This window comes from Hypanus sabinus, chromosome 6 (genome assembly GCF_030144855.1).
Source record: "Hypanus sabinus isolate sHypSab1 chromosome 6, sHypSab1.hap1, whole genome shotgun sequence".
In the NCBI taxonomy this organism is placed as follows: domain Eukaryota; kingdom Metazoa; phylum Chordata; class Chondrichthyes; order Myliobatiformes; family Dasyatidae; genus Hypanus; species Hypanus sabinus.
This window is the reverse complement of record NC_082711.1, coordinates 106,756,518-106,781,052: the sequence shown is the minus strand read 5'-3', so window position 1 is coordinate 106,781,052 and position 24,535 is coordinate 106,756,518. Positions and strand designations below refer to the sequence as shown.

Below are 24,535 nucleotides of genomic sequence, written 5' to 3'. Positions count from 1 at the left end.
ATCTACAAGGAACACCACCACATGAAAGCAGCGTCAATCATCAATGACCCTCACCATCCAGGCAAAGCTCTCTTCTCACTACTACCATCGAGATGAAAGTACAGCAGCCTGAGGTCCCACACCTCCAGGTCTGGGAATAGTTATTACCCTTCAACCATCAGGTTCCTAAACCACTGTGTATAACTTCACTCACCTCAACTCTGAACCAATTCCCCAACCCATGGACTCACTTCCAAGATTCTACAACCTATATTCTCACTATTATTTACTTACTTGTTTGTTTGTTTATTTATTTAGCGCAGTTTGTCTTCATTTCTTGTAGCGAGGCCCTGCACCTTAAGGCTCAACAGCATGACCCGAGTGGAGCGGATGACCACATATGCCAGCCATAAAAGTTTTAGAAAGCATACTGTACTGAAGATGGTCTACTCAGAGCTTGCAGTATTCATCATGTACAACTCCTAGCAGTGGTTCAGTCCCTGAGAGGCAATAGACTTTTACTATAATGTATTGTGCTTTTATGGTGATACACATTTGATGTTGTGGTGTTTGCCAAGCCAGGCAATTAGCTTGCAGTTATTTCATGACCAGTCAAAGTGCATAGTTGTTGGTGTTTCTGTCTGGAAGTGCTCACCTTCATGTAGGTAGGTCCCTGTTCACTTGCCTCAGTCTTGATTGGCTACTCCTTCAGTTGACCTATTGGCCTACATTTCTTTGACTCTTGGGAGTTTGTAGGTGGTGCATATTTTGATATGTTTGTTGATGGAATTATCAGAAGAGATCCACACTTCTAAAAATTCTTGTGGCTGCTTCATTTTAGCCTGTGCCAGAACCTCAGACATGTCCCAGTTAAAATGGTGTCCCTCTCAGTCTTTATGTACCATGATCAGCAACAGTGGGTCATGTCTATGTACTGCCAGTTTGTGTTCCTGTAAGTGAGTTGAGAGTCTATGTCCTGTCTGGCCGACATGGTTCTTGTTGCAATCTCCACAGGTGACCCTGTGCACCACATTGCTTTTGTCAGTTGTCTTCACTGGTACGTTGGTCTTGAGACAAGTCGCTGTTGGTTTGTGAACAATCGTGATGCTGTGAGGTTCGAGCAGTCGAGCTGTCACTTCTGAGATAATCTTGATGTAGCCCCGAGGTTAATGATGCACACTGTGTACAGGTATTTCTGAATCACCTGTGTTGTCATCGATACCAGGCAGATTTACAGCATTCAGTACAGGAAGAGTGAGTCAACATTTTTTCTTGGAGTGTGGCTATCCAACTTCTGGTAAGTCTCATGTCTAATGATCTAAACAAAATGGGCTTAGAATCAAAGCCAGAATCAGGTTTAATAATAGTGGCATATGTCATGAAATTTGTCATTTTGCAGCAGTGGTACAATGCAATACATAATAATAAAAATCATAATTTACAGTAAAAAGTGTGTGCTTGTGTGTATATTTAAAAAGTTAAATTAAGTAAGCATTGCAAAGAGAGAAAAAAATAGGGAGGTAGTGTTCATGGGTTCAATGTCCATTCAGAAATCTGATGGCAGAGGGGAAGAAGGTGCCCCTGAATTGTTAACTGTGTGCCTTTAGGCTCCAGTACTTCCTCCCTAATGGTAGCAATGGGAAGAGGGCATAGGATCCTTATCACTTAGGAACATAGTATCTTCATCATAAACTTTCCCTGTTGGTAAGCTTGTCCTTCCTGGCATAATGAGCTAATGTGTATATAAACAGCAAGACATTCATTTTTAAGCAAATGTTACTATAAGAAGTAATATATTGATGCATTTCTATGTGTATGGGTGGACAGTGTTATGTGGACGAATGATTCATGGTGCTGCCGTCACATATGTCCCAGCACATTGAAACTGATGAGGGGTATGCTGATTCACTTATTCCATTTCAAGCACTCTGCATTTCAAATACCCCTCTTTATTTTCATATATCCACTATGCTTTAACTGTTTTGTTTCAATTCTGAGGAGGTACTAATGTGGTATGTGAAAATTTGCAGATGTAACCGGGATTCATTATATAGTTGTTCACCTTTTTGACCAATAAACTATTAGTGTGTCAAACACACTGCAACCAACTTGCTAAACATATAGTTTAATCAGTTTATGCTCATTTTTACACCAACAGTACAGTATATTTGTGTTGGCTTGCTTTCAACCTTTGTGCGTTATTGACTTTATCTAAATCACAGAGAGAAAAGAGAAATTCCTTGCTCATCATCACTTCCTGGAAAGAAGCTTTCTGCTCACCAGGACCATAAGATGTAGGAACAGAATTTGGCCATTCAGTCCATCAGTTGTGCTCTGCCATTCCAACATCATCGCTGACTCATTATCCCTCTCAACCCTATTCTTTTGCCTTCTCCACATAACTTTTGATGCTCTGAATAATCAAGGGTCTATCAACCTCTGCTTTAAAAACACCGAATGACTTGGCCTTCATAGCCATCTGTGGCAACAAATCACCACCCTCTGGCTATTCATCCTCATCTCTGTTCTAAGTAGACAACCCTCTATTCTGAGCCTGTACCTTCCGGTCCTAGAATTACCTACTGGAGGAAACATCCTCTCCACATCCACTCTTTCTACACCTTACAATATTCGATAGGTTTCAATAAGATCTCCCCTCACTCTTCTAATCTCCAGGCAGCACTTTCATTCTTGGAACCATTCTCATGAAATTCCTCTGTACCCTCTCCAATGCCACCAAGTCTTTTCATAGAGAAGGAGCCCAAAACTATTTACAACATTCTAAGGCAGTCTGGCCAATGTCTTATAAAGCCTCAGCATCACATCCTTGCTCTTGTATTCTAGTTCTCTCAACATGAAAGCTTACATTGCATTTGCCTTCCTGCCTTATCATTCTGCAAGTTAACCTTTAGTGGATCCTCCACAGGGACTCTTATGCTCCTTTGCAACTCTAATTATTGCATTTTCCCCCACTTTAGAAAATGGTCTATGTGTTTATTCCTTTTACCAACGTGCATGACCATGCACTTCCCTATGCTATATTCCACCTGCTACTCCATTGCCATTCTCTCAATCTGTCCAGGTCCTTGTGTAGACTCCCTGCTTTGTCAAGAGTACCTGATTCTTCAGCTATCTTTGTGTCATCTGCAAACGTGGCCATAAAGCTATCAAATCCATCATTCATGCTGTTGACACAGAATATGTGAAGAAGCTGTCCCAATAGGCCATTAATCACCAGCAGCCAATCTGAATAGGCCCCCTTTGTTCCCACTCTTTGCCTTTGGATGTTCAGCCAATCTTCTGTCCATGCCTGTATCTGGCCTGGAGTCTCATGGGCTCTTGCTATATTAAGTAGTTTTATGAGTGGCACCTTGTCAAAGGCCTTCTGATAATCCATGTAAAGAGCATCCACTGAGTCTCCTTTGCCTTTCCCGCTTGTTGTTTCCTCGAAGTGTTCCAACCGGTTTGTCAGTCAAAATTTCCCCTTGCTGAGTTTGCCTTACATTATTGTGTGCCTCCAAATACTCCAAAACCTCATGAGCTCCAATATCTAACCAATTACTGATTCAGGCAAACTGATCTATAATTTATTTTCTTCTACTTCCCTCCCTTCTTAAAGAGTGGAGTGATATTTGCAATTTTACTGTCCTCCAGAACCATTGCAGAACCCAATGATTCTTGAAAGATCATTAATAATGCCTCCACAATCTCTTCAGCCACCTCTTTCATCCTAGGGTGTGGTCATAAGACCTAAGATATAGGAGCAGAAGTAGGCCATTCGGCCCATCGAGTCTGCTCTGCCATTCAATCATGGGCTGATTCAACTCTTAGTCATCCCCACTCTTCTGCCTTCTCCCCATAGCCTTTGATGCCCTGGCTAATCAAGAACCTATCTATCTCTGCCTTAAATGCATCCAATGAGTTGGTCTCCACAGCCACTCATGGCAACAAATTCCACAGATTTACCACACTCTGACTAAAGTAATTTCTCCACATCTCAGTTCTAAATGGACGTCCTTCAATCTTAAAGTCGTGTCCTCTTGTCCTAGAAACACTTACTATGGGAAATAACTTTGCCTTATCTAATCTGTTCAGGCCTTCTGACGATCTGGTCCATCTGGTTCAGGGGACCTTTCTACTTCCAAAGGACCTTTTCATTAGTAAGAGCAGCTAACACACTTCTGCCCCCAGATACTCTTTAATTTTTGATATACTGTTACTGTCTTCAACAGTGAACACTTTTGCACTATACCTATTAAGTTTGTGCACTATTTCTTTGTGCCCCATTACTACCTCTCCAGCATCATTTTCCATTAATCCAATATCCACTCTCGCCTCTCTTTTACTCTTTATATATATTGGAAAAAATTTTGGTAAAACCTTTTGTAGCTAGCTTACCTTCGTATTTCATCTTTTGTCTCCTTATGGCTCTTTAGTTGCTTTCTGTTGGTTTTTAAAATCTTCCCAATCCTCTAACTTCCCATTAATTTTGCTTTATTATATATCCTCTCTTTTACTTTTATGCTGCCTTTGACTTTCCTTGTTAACCATGGTTGCCTCATCCTCCTGTTAGAATGCTTCTTTATCATTGGAATGTCTCCAAACTGCTCCTTTTGAATTGCCCCCAGAAACTCCAGTCATTGATGTTCTTCCATTATCTTTGCTCTTGTCCCCCTACAATCAATTTTAGCCAGTTTCTCTCTCATGCCTCTGTAATCCCTTTTACTCAACTGTAATACAGACACTGCTGGGTGAATTCAATCATATTGTGATCACTCTCTCCAAAGAGTTCCTTTACCCTAAGCTCCCTAATCAAATCTAGTTCATTAAACACATCCAATCCAGGATTGTGGACTCAACGACAAGCTGCTCTAAAAAGCCATCTTGAAGACATTCAACAAGCTTCCTCTCATGGGATCCAGCACCAACCTGATATCCCAACCTATCTGCAATTTGAAATCCCGCATGATTATTGTAACATTGACCTTTTTACGTGCTTCTTATATTTCCCATTGTAATTTGTAGTCCACATTCTGGCTGATGCTTGGAGACTTGTATGGGACCCACATCAGTATCTTTTACCCCTGCAGTTTCTTACTCTGCCCACAAGGATTCTAAATCTTCCAAAAGTATGTCACCTCCTTCTCTTTAATTTATTTTTTTATTGAAGTTCATCAAACAAACATTTCCATCAGATGTATTTCAGACATCGTACATATGTATCATATAATCATATATATCACAAATCTCCACAAAGTATTTATCTGAGATATGCACTTAAAGAAAAGACTGGAAAGAAAAAACAAGCAAAAGGGTCGCCTCTTTCTGATGATTTTCTGGCAATTTGATTTTATGTTTTTACCAACAGAGCCACCTCACCCCCCACCCCCTCAGCCTATCTGCCTGGCGTTTGATAAAATGTGAATCCTTGGATGTTAAGCTCCCAATTATGATTTTCTTTTGGCCACGACTCAACGATTCTCACAGAGTCTTACCTGCCAGTATCTAACTGTGCTGAAAGATAATTTACCTTGTTCTGTATCAGTTACAGGGTTTGGATCAAACTGCTCCTGTAATTTGTGTTTGCTGTCACAGCCTTGGAACCATATATCTATCACCTGCACCAGTATGTCATCACAAGTCTTTTCTGAAGTGTGAGAACATAACCAGCTGAAATAGGTAAAGTTGATTAGCAGCAGGCATTAATTGCAGAGGCAAACAGCAGCTTCTATTTACATAGCCTATCACGGCAGTAAAAAGCAGCAAGGTGTTTGAGAGAGTTGTGATCAAACACTGACAATCTGTGGCCGGAAAGCAGCATTCCAGACATGTGCAGGTGTAGAACTAATGACAGCAATGATTGACGTGTGAAGTCATTATGTAAATCAATCTAGCATGCAACTCTGAATGTTTCATTCAAGAAGATTTATGTCTGAGTAATCGTATGAGTAAACTTTATTTGTACAGTTCTGTGCAAAAGTGATAGGTATATATGGTGCCTGGGACTTTTGCACAGCACTGTATTTGTCAATGTGGAGTGGAGAGTGAGTTTGTAAATCTGGCAGGAGCAAAGGACGTTGGGAATGGAGAAGGTGGTGCACTAGCAGAAAGGTGCGGGACAGGTGGTAGAGAAGGACTATCAGAGGCATAGCATGGTGAGGATCAGACACACCCAGCACTGAGACACTAGGCAAAGTCATTTGATTTCAAACAGTTGGGTTATTGATCCTTACAGGATGGCTCTCTGGTGCTTCCATTTCCCTACCCCCATCCACTCAGCAAATAATAGAGACCCATGACTGAATCAGGTTTATCGTCGCTCACACACGTGATGAAATATGCTTTTCTTGTGGCAGCAATGCATAACATTACTACAGTGCCATGCAAAAGCCTTCGGCACTCAGCTATATACATGTGCCTAAGACTTAAGCACAGTCCTGTATTATACTTTTGCACAAGAAAACTGCTACAAATTTGATATTGCACTGTACCTGTTGGGACACACTGAAATAGAGTGCAGTGTGTTGTCTAATGGAGCTGTAATCGTGTCACCAGCTTGGGACACTGAAGTTTTCTGGTCATGACTACAGCCCAACAAGCTATCACCAAACGAACACTGTAGCTGAGAAGATACATTAATACCCATTTTTCATCTTTAAACTGCTCACAAAAGCAATTTTAAACTGATTAGATTATAGGTGAAATCACATCCTTCAAGTAATTAACTTAGACATTTCTGTTCATTATTTATCTTCCTGTTTTTATTAATTTTCCAGCATCAGACACGTGCTCAATAATGCTTCAATTTGCTCTCCTTTAACAGTACAAATTAGAACATCTGGGTGCAATTCAGAATCTCTATTGGACAATCACACACACAAAAAAACTATAAGCTCCTTGCACTACATTTTCAAAGGAGTAATTAATTAAAGGAACACACATAAAATGCTCAGGGAACTTAGTAGGTCAGGCATCATCTATGTTCATTCATTTGTTCGTTATGTGCCATGTCATATGTTCTTTCCATGACCAAAATTGTTCTTGGCAAATTTTTCTACAGAAATGAATTGCCATTGCCTTCTTCCGGGCAGTGTCTTTACAAGATGGGTGATTCCAGACATTATCAATACTCTTCAGAGATTGTCTGTCTAGTGATAAAGATTGTAAAACCAGGACTTGTGATTTGCATCAGCTAGGCAGTGACTCTACAAGACTTTAGCCATATCATACAACAACGCACATAATGAATGAACGAGGATAGGCTTAAAGATCGAACTGGTTCTCTCAATGGCGTTTCTTTTCAAGAGGAGGTTTCTTTCCTTGTGCCCATTTGTCAGTTCAAAACTGCTCTAATGTAATTACTTGGCCAACTGAAGCTAACTTGAACCCAAAACACCAAAAGTACTTACCCATCAACATGTCATTAAGTTGCAAGAGATACTGATGTTGATAGGAGAACATAACTCCTCACTATTTCCATATATTAATACAAGTATTATGCTGAAGAACTTAGCCAAAAGATAATCAAGGAAATGATAGCTAATTGACAATGTCATTTGGATGGGTGGGGGGGGGGAAGCTGAAGTGATCTTCTGATGTTGGAAATTTACAATGCAGTCAAACATTTTCCAGTATTTGAATGCCCAGCTCATAACTAGAACTTCACAAACCATGTAAAATCTGAAATAAAGCAGTAGCGATGATGAGAGGAAGTGAAGCGATCATGTTAAAGCAAGGTAATCAGTTTAAAGTTTCCTCTATTTTACATGCCTTTTTCTCAATGATCATCTTCTACTTGGGTTCTCAGTATAATTCTGAGATACTAAAAAAAGGGAACAATAGCTGTCGAACTCAACCCTGCAACTGAAGTACCTGATCTAGTAAAAGTGGTAAGTAAACGTGCTTACTGTAAGATCAGAGTAACATTTTCACAGAAATCAGATTGTAAAATTACATTGCAGCACACTTTTCAAATTTATTGCAAAATAAACCTCCTGAAATCTGCAATTTTCTTTCTGTGCAGTAAAGCACAGAAGATTTGCACAATATTCTCCATTACACATCTGATCATAATGCCCCAGGCACATCCATGGCCTGTCATATATGCAGGGCACTTGTGCTGAACTAAATTGGCACAGCGCTGCTCATGTTTATGCATGTTTCAGCAACACTTAAAGAGGAGTCCCTAGTCCCGTACTCAGAGCCTGGTTCAGCTAGATCTCCTGTAACTACAATCATTATCAGGCAATACCCCAGGCATACTTACTCATGGTCGGCACCTTTCCCCTCCTCTGCCTCCACCTTCAGTGACAGCAGCACCTCCTGCACTAACTTGCCAAACAGGCCACAACTTGATTTTCCTTCTGATCCTCTAAATACCAACACCTCCCAGCTCACTCAGCTCTTTTTCCCACTCCTCCCACTGACCTCTGGTAGTTGATCTCTGCTCCCACCCAATTATCACTCAGTGCCACCTCTTGCCTACTAATCCTCAGCACCCACAGCTTCAACTCCAGGCTGTGGCAGGACACAGGGCATCTTTCACTCTGCGACATTGATTCAGTTTTGCTCTTCACGTTGGATCTCTCAAATATCCTTAGTTCTTACCCCTCCTCCCATTGAGCAGAAGACACATACCACCAGGTTCAAGGACAACGTTTATCCTGCTGTTATACGACCATCAAGGGATGTCTTAGTACAATAAAAAACACTCTTGATCTCACAATCTATCCCATAAAGGCCTTGCACCTTATTGTCTGCTACACTGCACTTTCTCTGTAACTGTGATCCTTCATTCTGCATTCTGTTACTGTTTTCTCTTATAAGGTCTCAATCTACAGATATGATTAATTAATTAATTTACTGAGACTCAGCAGGATATAGGCCCTTCTGGCCCTCTGAACCACGCTGCTCAGCAACACGCTGATTTAATCCTAGCTTAATTATGGGTCAATTTACAATGACCGATTAGCCTACCAACCGGGAGGTCTTTGGATCATGAAAGGAAACCAGAGCGCCTGAGGAAAAACTACACAGTCTCAGGGAGAATGTACAAACTCCCGGGTTGCTTGTACTGGAAAGTGTTGTGCTAACTACAAAGGTACCGTGCCGTTTAGATGGCAGGCGAAGCAAGTCTGTTTCACTGCAAGGGTGACAATGATAAACCAATTAACTAATTTTACCTTTCAGGCTGTGGTCTGAGTCTGATTTGACATCCCAGGGTATCTATATATGCAAATGAAGCTAGGCAGTGTGCAGAATGAGTTTCTAGTTTGTAACCACCTGTGCTGTGCCGCCTATCAAGGAACTTTCTACATCACTTTGTACCACAAGTACTTCACTTACACCTTCCTGACCTGGTGGCAAGTTTATTCATCTCAGAACATCTCTGCAAACGGCATAGGGAAAGGGTCTCCAGTACTCACAGTTGTGGCATACTGAATGTCCTTCCAGATAGAGGTATCCCTGGAGAGATCAGAGGCCTCAAACAGGTTCTCTAAAATCACCTCCCCAATCATGTCATGTCTGGAGAACCTGTCAAAGTCATACACGCTCAAGTGTAGCTTTCTGTTGGTGAGTTCCTCGTATGACACTGGAAACTGGAAACTTTCGTCGAATGTAGGATTAAGTGTCTTTCTGTGAACTCGAGTCTGGAACTTCCTTTTCCGATCGGGTAGAAGGTAAATTTTTACATATGGGTCCGAGCTTCCACAAAAGTCCTTTGCAGGCAGGTCAAAGGCCTTGAGGATTGTAACAATCAGCATTTCATTCTCATAGTCGTATTTTAGCGTGAAGTTGATTTTCCCGCAGGTTTTCCCAGCTTCTTTCTTTGTATCTTCAGAGTCCATAGATTTCTGTTTGTAGAGCTCTGGTTTGATCCGTCCAATGCTTGTGGCCTGTTCTTTGTATGGTAAGGAGTCAGTGCTGAAATCAACACTGGACACATGCATCTGCCTTGGCAAGTGTCGCTTAAAAGAGCTGTGCCTAGAGAAAATAATGAAAATAAAATCACTCAGTGGTAAGGGCAAGATTAAAGGATTTGCATTTATATCACAGCTTTCACAATTTAAGGGATTCTACAGGTGATAAAACAAACTTTGAATGTTGTTGCCTTCCCATTCTCAGAACTGCAGCAGCCAATAGGAGCACAGCAAAACCTCACAAACTGCAAAGAGGAGATAATCAGAAAGTGGATTTTCCTGATACTGGTTCAGAGAAACATATTGGCAAATAAATCGGGGAGATTTACAGGGGCTTCTTTGAAATAAGAGCCATAGATCCTTGGCGATTTAACATCTTATCTGAAAAGCAACACTCTAGATCAGTGGTCCCAACCTTTTGTATGCTACAGAACCCTACCATTAACTAACGGGTTCGTGGACCCCAGGTTTGGAACCCTTGCTCTAGACCATAGGTGTCAAACTCAAGGCCCGTGGGCCATATCCGGCCCGGCGTACAATTATATCCAGCCCGCGAGATCATTTTAGATAGATCTATTATTTTAATTATTAATGGCCCGGCGATATGAAGCCTATGATTGTAAGTTAATACCAATCATAAAAATAATGCTTGCTCAGCAGTCTTCTTCATAAGAAACAGAATTTGTGAAGTGAAACACTTTGTAGTTATAGCAGAGACTGAGACACATGAGAACAGGCTGAAAAAACAGAGGCAATGAAAGCTGCATTCGCACGCGCCCGACTGATCCGGCCCGCATGAAGCTGCATTTTGCCCAATCTGGTCCGTGACCTAAAATGAGTTTGACACCCCAGCTCTAGACCCTGCTTCCTTCAAGGCTTTCTTTTAAACTTATCTTTTAATCAATCATCTGGCTTGATGGGCTTAGTGTCTAATTTTCTTTGAGTGTGTTCCTGCAAACATTTTGGAGATTTTAACACATTGATTCTGCTCCATGAAGTTATTGTTGTTATTGAATTGATATACAGAAGGGTTTTGAAGCCTTGAGTTTATGGAAAGTAAACAGGATGGTGAATAATATTTCAGAAGATGAAACCTGAGGCATATTATTGCATGGCAGAGCTGTGTTGCCTTTACAGAGAAAGATGGTATGAGGTCAGTTTCTCTGCTTCTACATTCATAAATCATTTACTCCAAGAACACTGCAGAAGAAACCAAGTCTAGTCAAAAATAAACCTTTTAGATGTATGTGCCATCTTACTGCAGTGAAACATCTTAAATCACTGCGTGTATAATAGATTAATTCTGAAGTCCAGAAAATTTCACATAGACAGATGTGATAGCCATGGCATTCAACCAGAAATGGGCATTAGAGAGGAGAGGACAGTGGGTACATTTTCAGCAACACTGGCTAAAGTAGTATTGCCATACATGGAAATATCCCTTCTCCCTTCTTCACCTTGTGCCCTGTTCTAGTACAGACACCCAACCTCCTGCCTGAAGTTATATTGAAAATATTCCAAAGCACACCAATAATAATGATATTAGAAGTGCTTATGGAATATAGAGACATGAGGAATTTTACACAAGGAAGTTGAGAAAAATATGTGAAATATAATCACAAATTGAGACAAGAGGAAGCAGTCTTACAATCTACAGGCCTTTGCTAATCTTTCAAAAGTGTAAGCTAACTATTTTTTTTTTATTTCTTTCAGGCCAAACATGCCCTTGCCACTCAATTACACCCATGTGACCAATTAGCCTACTAACCTGTATGTCTTTGGGATTTGAGAGGAAACCAGAGCACCAGAAAGCACACAGAGTCACAGGGAGAACTTACAAACACCTCACAGGCAGTGGGAATTAAACCCAGATTACTGGCACTGTAATAGCATTATGCTAGCAGCTATGTGACTGTAATAGCATTGCGCTAACAGCTATGTGACTGTAATAGCATTATGCTAACAGCTATGTGACTGTAATAGCATTGCGCCAACTGTCAGGGTGCCACCCCATTGGCCCAAACCCTCTGCACTGCCCCTTGCTCTGGCACTTTGACTTTCACTATCTGTCCAATTACTTTTTGGAATGTAATATTGAAACAGCTTTTACCTTAGATGTACAACCTTTAACAACTGTAGAAATAATTCTCCTCAATATATCTTGTCAGATATCTTTTTTTCTGTTAGGTTTTTATTTGCCTTTTCTTTCATGAGGAAAATAATCCAAGCTTCTTCACTGGTGCAAACCAGGTTACGTGTACCATTGGTGTCAAGGACAAGAAGGTGGGTTGCACCTGAATTGGAGGGGGACCAATGATCTTGCAGGGAATTTTGTTAGTGCTACCCAGGAGGATTTAAAATAGGAATGAATAGCCAGAATGACTGTGCAGCAGGTAGAAAGTCTGATTCAATTGAAGAAAATAGAATTGGCAGGATCAGAGCAAAGAAAAGGCAGAGATATGAAGGGAAGTATAAGAGGTTGATAAGTTTAACTGCATTTACTTCCATGCAAAGAGCCTCACAGGTAAGACGAATGAGGAATAATTGCGGACACCGAGATAAGCTAGAGGTACTCAAATACATTAATCGGCTGCTGCCCCACTTTATCTCCCAGTGGTAGGTAACACAATGGGAAAATGGGGCCGGCATTTGTGTTTCTGGACCATCTGTAGTCTGCCTAGCAGACAAGAGCTGATAGGTTTTGAAAAAGGAACAGTGATATCAGGGATAGAACATGGCACTATATATATATATGTTTGCTAAATTTACATTAACTCTCTGTCATTGCAACACTTAATTTCAGGCAGTGAAGGAAAAACCCAACTTAATTTCTTATTCAAAAGAATAATCGGCACCAGCTGTGCAGCGCACTCAAAGCTGCAGCAGCGACAGCACATGCTCAGTCACACCTACAAACTCTGAGACAGGAAGGTGCAGCTAACTTCAAATTAGTAAAGCTAATGTTCTTCTATCTTCAGGTGAATAGCTAGCAAATATAAAATACAGAGTTAAAAATGTTAAATATTAGAAGGAGGTAAAATGTGAAAACGGAGGAGAAGGAGCATAAGGGCAGCTGTGGGCTGAAAAATAAATAGAACTGAAATGAGCAAATCTGGAGCTATAAGTAGTTCCACTGCATATGTTCAGGGAACCTCACCACTGAATCATTAGCAAAAAAACCTTCAATACAAAAATCTATGATGGGAAGTTTAAGCTGTGCAGTATTCCTTACTGTAGATCCTGAGAACTGTTTGCTTTTAGCTGGAGGTCATATTGAGAAACATCTTCACAGCAACTGCCCCCAATTCTCTACCTCTTTCATTAAATAATTTGTCACCTCTGTTAATTTTCCCAGTTGTGCATGTTCAAAAGGGAACACCTAAGTTCATTTATAGTTTTCCACAATAGAGATAAGCTTTTTCCCATCTACCATTCTGTGGTAGGAGCAACACAGGCTTGTGTCAGTGCGTGGCCAAGTGGTTAAGGTGTTCGTCTAAGTATCTGAAGGTCGGTAATTCGAGCCTTGACTGAAGCTGTGTGTGTGTCCTTGAGCAAGGCACTTAATCACACATTGCTTGGCACCGGTGCCAAGCTGTATGGGTCCTAATGCCCTTCCCTTGGACACATTGGTGGCATGGAGAGGGGAGACTTGCAGATTGGGCAAATGCCAGGCTTCTATAAAAAAAAAAGACCTTGCCCAGGCTTGCGCCCTGGAAACTTTCCAAGTTGCAAATCCATGGTCTATCAAGACCAACGGAGGCTTACACACGGACTAGCAGTGGCATACAAGGAGAGAGACATTCTTTGTGCAAAGTGATGTACTGTGTTGCAATCTGTAAATTTTGCTTGCAATGTAAATTTTGCATCAACTTGTTGTTATGTTTTGTATGTCTACTTTGTTTTCACTTTAGTGAGGCACACACTTATGATGTGGTGACTTAATGACATATGCCATTCACATATGTTTACATATCTAACCCATAGATAATTTTTAAGCAAAGAATACTTAATAAATATTACTCAAGTATTAGTGAAATATTTAATACACAACACCCATTCCTCCGTTTATCACTCTACCTGCCCAGGTGAGACTAGCGGCTTTGAAACAATCCCAGGTTTTGGGGCCTCCTCTGTGGTAATTATAGGAGTTAACTCTGGGACTACAGGAAGTGGTTCTAACAGCTCTGGACACTTTTCTGCTCCCGTGAACTGATCAACATGTCATCTCCAGAAGACATCTCCACTGTGCAGGAGAGTGGCACAGTTCTGTCCTTAATCTTTCTAAGTGCCCACTTTTGACCAGCTCTGTAGTTCCTCTCCAGGACTGCTTGTCCGAGTGTGAAACATCAAAACTCTTTGTTGAGGAGCCATCAATTTGTCTCAGCTCTTTTTCCTGAATATTCCTTCTGAGATTGGGTTTGAGGAGATCCAAGTAGAATTACAAGGGACAACTCAGGAACAGCATAGATGGTGAGTTGTTGGTTGTGGAGTGTGCTACATTGTGATAAGCAAGGAGGTGAGCTTCTGATTCAGTGTCAGTGTAGAGTGTTCTGCTGACATAGCTCGCAGTGAGTTCATTAGACTCTGGACAAACCTTTCCACAAAGGCATTTGTAGCTGGGTGCTACAGTGCGAATGTACCATGTCTTATTCCGTTGACAGGAATGACTGAACAAGCTAGTCAATTGTCACTAAATGTACTGGAACACCTGTCCCTGAGAGAAGGCTTCATAACACATCAGCGGTGAGCAAAGCTGCAGTGCAGACGACTGGGAACATTTCTGGCTTCTTTGTAGCTGCATCCACAACTGCCAAAAAACGTGTGCTCAGGAATGGTCTGGTAAAATGCAAACAAATCTTCTGTCATGGAAATGCAGGCCATCCTCAGAGACACAAAGGCACTGCACTTGGCATCTTTGGAACATGTTGGTAACCCAAACAGTGCACGGCAAGCCGCTCGATCTGCTGATCTATCCCAGACCACCAGACAAAGCTTTGAGCCAATGCTTTCATTTTGAGCATGCCTAGATGACTGACATATATCTTCTCCAATAGTTCAGCTCTCTGCTTGGATGGTAGAATAATTATCTATCCCTATATAAGACAACTCCCAATCAAGAGCAGTTTTATCCCAGTGCAGATAAACATGGAGGAGCTGGAGATTCTGCTGCACATTTCATCCGTTTTTGTTTGCCATGTATACCTAAGACAGTGTGGGGTCTTTTCTGGTTTCAATTTGCATTAGAAATACATCAAGAGGAGTGTCCTCCCTTGTATATTTTTCAGGTACTTCCATTTCCAAGGGTAAACAGGATAATCCATCAGCATTTCCATGATTAGTTGTCCTCTTGAATTTGATCACCTAATTGTGTCCTCCAAGAAACAGAGCCCATCTCTGCATTTGTGCTGCTGCTGTTAGTGGAACAGCCTGCTGTGGATTGAAAATGGAAACCAGTAGTACTGGCTGAAATGTTTTACACCCCAAACCAGAATCAAGTATTCGCTGTCAAAATCTGTGCAGAATTTTTCACTGTTGCGGTAAGGGAACATGATGCAAAGGCTATGGGGCATTTACTTCTGTCACTCACAACATATGACATGAGTGCACCTACATCAAAAGGAAAGGCATCATAAGCAAGCTTCTCTAGATGATGTGGATTGAATTGTGTGAATAGTGTCTGATGTCAACATTTCCTTTGTTTTTTTGGAAAGCTACCTCACACTACTTCCTCCATTGAGATTTCATCCTAATCTCTAGTAATGATTTCAAAGGGTGGAGCATAGAAGCCAAGTCTGTCAGGAACTTGTTCTAGTAATTGACAAATCCTAAAAAAATGACCTCAACTGTGATACATTCTTGGCCTTGGGGTATCCATCACTGCTGGTATTTTCTCAGCACTCTTGATGATACTTGTGCATCAATGGTGTGACCGCAGTAAGTGATGCTTGGTTTAAAGAATTTACACTTGTTGCAACCTGAACTGAGCCGATATTCATCTAATCTCCTTAACATTGTCTTGAGATTTTGGACAAGTGTCTTGCCATCCATACCAGTAACAATTATGTCACCCAGGTCACACTGAATGCTTGAGTAGCTTTGCAGCATCTGGTCCATAGCTTTCTGCCACAGTATAGGTGCAGGTGCTACTCCAAAAAATAAGCCTATTATAGCAATAAAGCCCTTTGTGAGTGTTCATGATGAAAAAATTTTGGATATTTCTTCTGTCTGTATATAGGCCTCAGCCAAGTCCACTGTGCTGAAGTGTTTCTCTTCAGAAAGCTTTGCAAAGGTATGCTCTATACTGGGCAAAGCGTATTGCTCTACTTTCAGTACTGGGTTGATGGTGACCTTAAAATCACAGCGAAGCCTGGCAGAGCCATTCTGTGTGGCTATTTGGGCCACTGGAGTTGCCCATGGGCTCCTCTTAATCTTAGAAAGAATTCCTTCAGCCTCCATGTGATCTATCACTGGCTACATTATCATGGATGATACAAGGAACTGGATAGATATGAAAAACTTGTGTGTGATATTTTCATTTAACACTATTTTACCCTAGATACGCCTGAGTTCTCCAACATGAACTTTGAAAACTATTGTGGCATCTTCCAGTACCTTTCTTAATTCTCTATTGCAAGTGATATGTCACGCAGATGGTGGATCGATCTTTAGTCAAGTTGCAGTTGTCTTGGCCATTCACAATTCCACAATGCTGGCCCTCCTGTCATTACTACATATAAACCCAATGTGGCTTGTTGGTTGTTGTATTTCACTGTTATGAATGTCATTCCCATAGGAGTTATCTTTTCTCCAGTATAAATTGTTAATTGGATATCTGTAGGCTTCAGTTCAGAATCTGTGAAATGTGATTCAAATTCATTTTGTTGAATGACTAAAACAGCCAAGCCAGTGTCCAATTCCATTTAAATTAATTTGCTGTTCACTTCTATAGTAAGCCGTATTGCTTGTCACATGTTATTTTACACTATGCAAATCTCAAGGCCACTCAGTCCAGTGTTATTCTCATCATTATTAGATTTTTAATCAACAGAATGCAGACTAGTGCTCTTTTTGAAACAGCAACTTGACTTTTTATCTTTTTCTTTTCCCTGTCTGCCCAACATGCTCTTTGTACTTGTCCTACTTTGTTGCATTTTCTGCTAGTTTCCCCATTAAACCTGCAGTGAACTCCTGTCACAATGCTAACACAATTTGCTCAACTGTTGCAATTTTGTTCACGCTCACTTTCATCCCTGACTGCAACTCAGTTGTGTCTCTGGCTGCGATTTCTATTGCTACTGCTCTTTTAAATGTGAGTTGTTCTTCAGTTAGGAGCAGTTTCTGAATGTTTTCTTGTAAGATTCCATAAACTAAACAATCTCTCAGTATATCATTTAAGCCCATTTCTGAACTGACAAAGCTAAGACAATTTCTTCAATTCAGCCACATACACAGAAATGGACTTTACTTCCTTTTGGTTCTGTTTATGAAAACTAAAGCATACGTCAATCAACAATCGTTTTGCTTTTAAATGTTCCTGCATTACTTTCATGATATCGGCAAGCTCATTTCAATTGGTTTGGTTGGAGGCGTTAAACTTTGAAGGAAATTGTATGCTCTTTCACCAATTGCACTCAGCAAAGCGGGCATTCATTTCTCATTAGCTATTCCATTTGCTTTAAAATACTGCTCAATTTGTTCAGTATACATCACCCAGTTGTGTGTCTTGAAATTGGATGCATCTATCTTTCAGAGGTAAACTGGTATTTCCGCTTTTTCTTTATTTATTATTATCATCATCAGTAGGTACACTGTATATGAACCCATGAATTTCATCTGCTTTCTGCTTTTTTAAAATTGACATTCTCTCCGCTTCTGAAGAACAGGTGCTGTGCTTTTTTGTTTTAAAACTTGAGCGTCTCCTCTTCTGAAGAAAAAAAATGTGCTGCACAGGTTAGGGTTTTAAATCTTACTCGTCACCGCCGTTATGTTTTGTAACTCCAAAACATAAAACTCAATAAAAGAAAAAAATAGAACTGTGATTAATGTGTCTACATCATTCTTACTTGAGGTGCACACATATGATGTGGTGGTGTAATGACATCTGCCATTCATGTGTTTCTTACTTATAACACACAATGAATTATTTAAACAATCAAAGAATGCTTCATCAAACAATATCAGCATGGTCAACAGCCTACCACTGTATTTCTAATGACCAGTACTGTTTATTGTTCTTGTGCTAAAATGCTTTTGTGGGATTATCATGTGAACTTCCAGTTCATTTATTGTTATATTTTAGCTTAGGTTATACAGTTATTGGCTTGTGTAATTGTGGGTCACATTGACTGTAACCATGGTGTGTAATGGTCACCTCCCCTGTCGGTGTAAGACGGGTGGGGTTCACTCTCTGGGTCATGGTGCCTGGTCTGTTTTGCGTCTATCACAATAAAACAGTTGTTGAGTTATCGAGCTTCCTTGTCTATCATTATGAACCAAATTTGCGCCACATTGTTATCAGCAGTGGGATGCAAGATTGATGATGAGATTGAAGAGCTAAAAGCTTGGGTAGAGTGCCTTAAGACCTGAGGAATAAGACAAGGGACTGAGCTGTGTACCTCCTTTGCACCCACAGACATGGCTCATGAAGACAACACCTGCAGGCTGGACCTAGAACCCGAGTGTTGTGCCTTCCCAGGGATGCCTGATGGAGCAAGCGCACCCAGGCTCCCCAACCTGGGGGACAGAGCAAAGTGCATCACTTGCCTCTGTTGTGAACCCGAGTCATGAGAGGATGGACAAAGGAGCAAGAGGAAGCCCAAAGGGCCTTGGTGATTTGCACCTCAAGCTCCCCAGGTACAATAGCACCAGCCACCTGCAGCATTACTTGGTGCAAGTCAAACTTGCCACATGGCACAATGGATGGAGTCCCCCTGAGACGGCAGTGCACTTTGCCCTGGCCCTGGAAGGAGAAGCCCTGTGAGTGCCCTCCTTGACCTAACACCAGTGGAGTAGCGTGACTACAGGGCCCTTGTAGTGGTGTCAGAGCGGTGTTTCGAGAGAGGCCGTTGGTGGAAGCAATGAGGGAGGAACGGTGCAGCAGACAGCACCGTATGGGAGAAGGCCTGATCTTCATCACTGTGCTCGGCATGGCTACCCCGTGACCTGGCAAGAGCTTGCCCTCCACGCCTTAGTAAAGGCGCTGACGCCGGAGCGCCTTCAGCAGCAGGTTCGCCGACATCACCATCGTGGCTGGATGAGATGGAGATGGCAGAAATAATTTTAGCCCCCCCAGGCTGTTCCAGCATCACCCCTCACATCGTGAGCCTGGGCTTGTGTCACCGAGGTGGAGGAGGAAACAATCAAGGAGGAGCCCGTGAGACAGGTCTGACCAGTACTGCACCGATCCCGCTCTGGGCCACAGAACAATTCTGCCTCACACCAGCACCGCGTCACAGCTCAGAGCAGCCATTGGGAAACGCCGCCCGAGTCCTCCAGCAGAATCCCTCGTTGTCACCCCTCTGGGTGAAAAGCAAGGCCTATACGTGGACTGCAAGGTGGAGGGCGTCAGATGCCTTGTGTTGGCGGACACAGGGTCAATCATAACTATCATCCGACTCGGTGTTCTCCCCAACACGGACCAGCCATCCCTGCCTAGGTGGACAACGATGGCGGTTCAGCTGGCTACGGTCACCGGAGACTGCGCGGCAATTTGAGGAAAGGGGAGGCTGCACGCCGCAAGTGGGGAAAAACACGGTGGAACATGAGTTGTGGCTCGCCGACACCTGAGATTCCTGTATCCTTGGCCTGGACCTGCTGCCCCGTGTGGATGTGTTGGGGGCAACGCTCTATGGTGCTGAAGCCATGGCTCTCTGGCAGGGCAGCTCCAGGAAATGGACGCAGCGGCTGTGCAACACAGCTGAACCACGGGCAAGCAACTGTGACAGTGCTTCAGGTGAAAGCCAGCGATCTCACCACCCTAGACCCAGACCAGAGCCCTATACTCGCAGTGGGGAACGCTGGAGGTGGCGACGGGTTGCAGTTCAGGCGGTGGCAGTTGTCCAGTGGTGACAGACATCGCTTGCAGCTGGTGGTCCCCCAGGGGCTCCGCGCCATGGTGCTGCAGTCGGTGCATGGGCTGGTGGGGGCCAGCCACCTTGGAGTTGAAGAGATGTTGAGCATGAAAGCTTCTACTGGCCTGGGTACAGGCGGGACGTGGAGCTGTTTGTGCATGGCTGCAACCCTTGCACATCGAAGGGACCGGAAGGGGCCAGGTCGCCAGTTTAGGATGCCAATGCAGCAGTACATGGGTCTGCTGCCCCTCCTGGAAGAAGGGTCTATCTCCCAGGCTTGGAAGCCACTGCAAGTAGCCGGAAGAAGTGCTCGACCACATATTCCGGGTGAGGTTGCCTGAGCGGCAGACGGCAGTCATGCTGCACCGGGACCGGCTGCCATTGCGTCAGCGCTTGACCATGAGTTTCAGTTCACTTATTGTTACATTTTATATTGGGTTATACAGCTGTTCACCTGTGTATTTGTGGGTCACCATAACTGTAACCGGGGTGTGCGGTGGTCACCTCCCCGCTATGTGAGACGGGTTGGGTTCACGCTCTGGGTTATGGTGCCTGGTCTGTTTTGTTTTTATCACAATAAAATGGCTGTTGAGCTAACGAGCGTCCTTGTCTGCAATTAGGCATCAAATGCTTGCCACAATATTTACAATATTACTCAAATATTACTGAAATATTAAAAATATAGAAACATAGAAAACCTACAGCTCAATACAGGCCCTTCAGCCCACAAAGTTGTGCCTAACACATCCCTACCTTAGAAATTACTAGGCTTACCTATAGCCCTCTATTTCACTAAGCTCCACGTGCCTATCTAAAAGCCTCTTAAAAGACCCTATCGTATCCGTCTCCACCACCATTGCCAGCAGCCCGTTCCACGCAATCCCCATTCTCTGAGTAAAAAACTTACCCCTGACATCTCCTCTGTACCTACCCCCCAGCACCTTAAACCTGTGTCCTTTTGTGGCAACCATTTCAGCCCTGGCAAAAAGCCCATACACACGATCAATGCCTCTCATCATCTTATACACCTCTGTCAGGTCACCTCTCATCCTCCTTCACTCCAAGGAGAAAAGGCCAAGTTCACTCAACCTAATCTCATAAGGCATGCTCCCCAATCCAGGCAACATCCTTGTAAATTTCCTCTGCACCCTTTCTATGACTTCCGCATTCTTCCAGCAGTGAGGCGACCAGAACTGAGCACAGTACTCCAAGTGGGGTCTGACCAGGGTCCTATATAGCTGCAACATTAACTCTCGGATCCTAAGTTCAATTCCAAGATTGATGAAGGCCAATACACCATATGCCTTTTTAAGCGCAGAGTCAACCTGCACAGCTGCTTTGAGCGTCCTATGGACTCAGAACCCAAGATCCCTCTGACCCTCCACACTGCCAAGAGTCTTACCGTTAATACTATATTCTGCCATCATACTTGATGTACCAAAATGAACCACTTCACATTTATCTGGGTTGAACTCCATCTGCCACTTCTCAGCCCAGTTTTGCATCCTATTAATGTCCCGCTGTAACCTCTGACAGCCCTCCACACTATCCACAACACCTCCAACCTATGTGTCATCAGCAAACTTACTAACCCATCCCTCCACTTCCTCATCCAGGTCATTTATTAACATCATGGAGAGTAAGTGTTCCAGAACAGATCTCTGAGGCACTCCACTGGTCACCGACCTCCATGCAGAATTTGACCTGTGTACAACCACTCTCCAGTTCTGGATCCACAAAACAATGTCTTCTTGGATCCCATGCCTCCTTACTTTCTCAATAAGCTTTGCATGCAGTACCTTATCAAATGCCTTGCTGAAATCCGTATACACTACATCTACAGCTCTTCCTTCATCAATGTGTTTAGTCACATCCTCAAAAGATTCAATCAGGCTCTTAAGGCATAACCTGCCTTTGACAAAGCCATGCTGACTATTCCTAATCATATTATGCCTCTCCAAATGTTCATAAATCCTGCCTCTCAGGATCTTGTCCATCAACTTACCAACCACTGAGGTAAGACTCACTGGTCTATAATTTCCTGGGTTATCTCTTCTCTCTTTCTTGAATAAAGGAACAACATCCACAGCCCTCCAATCCTTGGGAACCTCCCCTGTCCCTATTGATGATGCAAAGATCATCGCCAGATGCTCAGCAATCTCCTCCCTTGCCTCCCATAGTAGCCTGGGGTACATCTTGTCCTGTCCTGGCAACTTATCCAACTTTTCAAGCTTTTCAGTCTGCTGAAAATCATCACCACAATCACTAAGATCCTCTTCCACAGTGAATACTGAAGTAAAGTATTCATCAAGTACCTCTGCTATTTCCTCCTGTTCCATAGATGCTTCCCCACTGTCACATTTGATATGTCCTATTCTTTCACGTCTTATCCTCTGGCTCTTCATATACTTGTAGAATGCCTTGGGGTTTTCCTTAATCCTGCCCGCCAAGGCCTTCTCATGGCCCCTTCTGGCTCTCCTAATTTCCTTCTTAAGCTCCTTCCTAGTAGCATTATAATCTTCTAGATCTCTAACATTACCTAGCTCTCTGAACTTTTGTAAGCTTTTCTTTTCTTTTTGACTAGATTTATTACAACCTTTGTACACCACGGTTTCTCTACCCTACCGTAACTTCTCCGTCTCATTGGAACGTGCCTATACAGAGCTCTACACAAATATTCCCTGAACATTTGCCACATTTCTTCCTACTTTTCCCTGAGAACATCTGTTTCCAATTTAAGCCTCCAATTTCCTGCCTGATAGCCTCATAATTCCCCTTACTCCAAATAAACGCTTTTCTAACTTGTCTGTTCCTATCCCTCTCCAATGCTAATGTGAAGGAGATAGAATTGTGATCACTATCTCCAAAATGCTCTCCCACTGAGTGATCTGCCACCTAACCAGGTTCCTTTCTCAATACCAAATCTAGTACAGTCTCTCCTCTTGCTGGCTTATCTACATACTGTGTCAAGAAACCTTCCTGAACACACCTAACAAAGTCTGCCGCATTTAACCCCCCTGTTCTAGGGAGATGCCAATCGATATTTGGGAAATTAAAATCTCTCATCACAACAACTCTGTCATTATTACACTTTTTCAGGATCTGTTTCCCTATCTGCCACTTGATATCCCTGTTACAATTGGGTGGCCTATAAAAAACACCCAGTAAAGTTATTGACCCTTTCCTGTTCCCAACCTCCACCCACAGAGACTCTGTAGACAATCCCTCCATGGCATCACCTTTTCTGCAGTTGTGACACTATCTCTGATCAACAGTGCCATGCCCCCACCTCTTTTGCCTCCCTTCCTGTCTTTTCTGAAATATCTTAAACCCAGCACTTGAAGTAACTAATCCTGTCCCTGAGCCATCCAGGTCTCTGTAATGGCCACCAGATCATATCTCCAAGTCCTGATCCACGCTCTAAGCTCATCCACTTTGTTCACAACACTCCTTGCGTTAAAATAGACACATCTCAAGCCTTCGGTCTGAGCGTGTCCCTTCTCTATCACCTGCCTATCCTCCCTCTCGCACTGTCTACAAGCTTTCTCTATTTGGGAGCCAACTGCCTCTTCCCCAGTCTCCAGTTTGGTTCCCACCCCCCAATAATTCCAGTTTAAACTGTCCCCAGTAGCCTTAGCAAACCTCCCCGCCAGGGTATTGGTCCCCCTGGGATACAAGTGTAACCCATCCTTTTTGGACTCATCTTATTCCTATTCTCACAGTCACGTGGCACAGGCAGTAATCCTGAGATTACTAACTTTGCAGTCCTGTTTCTCAACTTCCTTCCTAACTCTCTGTAGCCTTTTTTCAGGACCTCCTCCCTATTCCTACCTATGTCATTGGCACCAATATGTACCATGATCTCTGGCAGTTCGCCCTCCTATTGGAGGATATCTTGGACACGATCCAAAACATTTCAGACCCTGGCAGCTGGGAGGCAAACTACCATCCAAGTTTCTTTCCTGCGTCCACAGAATCGTACGTCTGACTCCCTGACTATAGAGTCCCCTATCACTGCTGCCATCCTCTTCCTTTCCCTACCCTTCTAAGCCACAGGGCCAGACTCTGTGCCAGAGGCACGGCCACTGCCACTTCCCCCAGGTACCCCCAAACAGTACTCAAAAAGGAATACTTATTGTCAAGGGGGACAGCCACAGGTGTACTCTCTAGTATCTGACTATCTAGTATTAAATACACAACACTTGTGGTTCCGTACGGTTGTTATAGCTGGGAGTGGCAGTTGGGATAAGCTCCCACTACTTATTAAATGCTTCCAATGGTGTGCATCTCAGATAGATTGTGACAATTAAGTCCACCTCCTGGCCTCCTGGCCTACATGTGTGACTTAGCTACTAAGCATGGCAGAACTACTTTTACTGACAGGAGAAGGGGCAAAGGAAGTTAATGGCACCATAAAACCATTCCCTTTGGGCAGATGGGGCTCACCTAGAAAAAGGAAAACACTGATCTCAAACCTCCGTTGCCTCCTGCCTGTACCCAGTCGTGAGGAAGGCTTTGGGAGTAAACCTCGAGGGGAAAATATGAAGCCAGCATCCCTAAGGCAGT

The 24,535-nt window shown here is 42.9% G+C and overlaps 1 protein-coding gene across 1 annotated transcript in view; it reads right to left on the bottom strand.

The window, feature by feature from the left end:
• LOC132395731 (synaptotagmin-6-like) overlaps positions 1-24,535 on the bottom strand; it is a 200,811-nt gene that overhangs the window by 134,302 nt on the left and 41,974 nt on the right. The window contains exon 3 of the mRNA XM_059972691.1: positions 9,405-9,963. Coding sequence (XP_059828674.1) covers positions 9,405-9,963 — 559 coding nt within the window. The remainder of the gene's footprint in view (positions 1-9,404; positions 9,964-24,535) is intronic.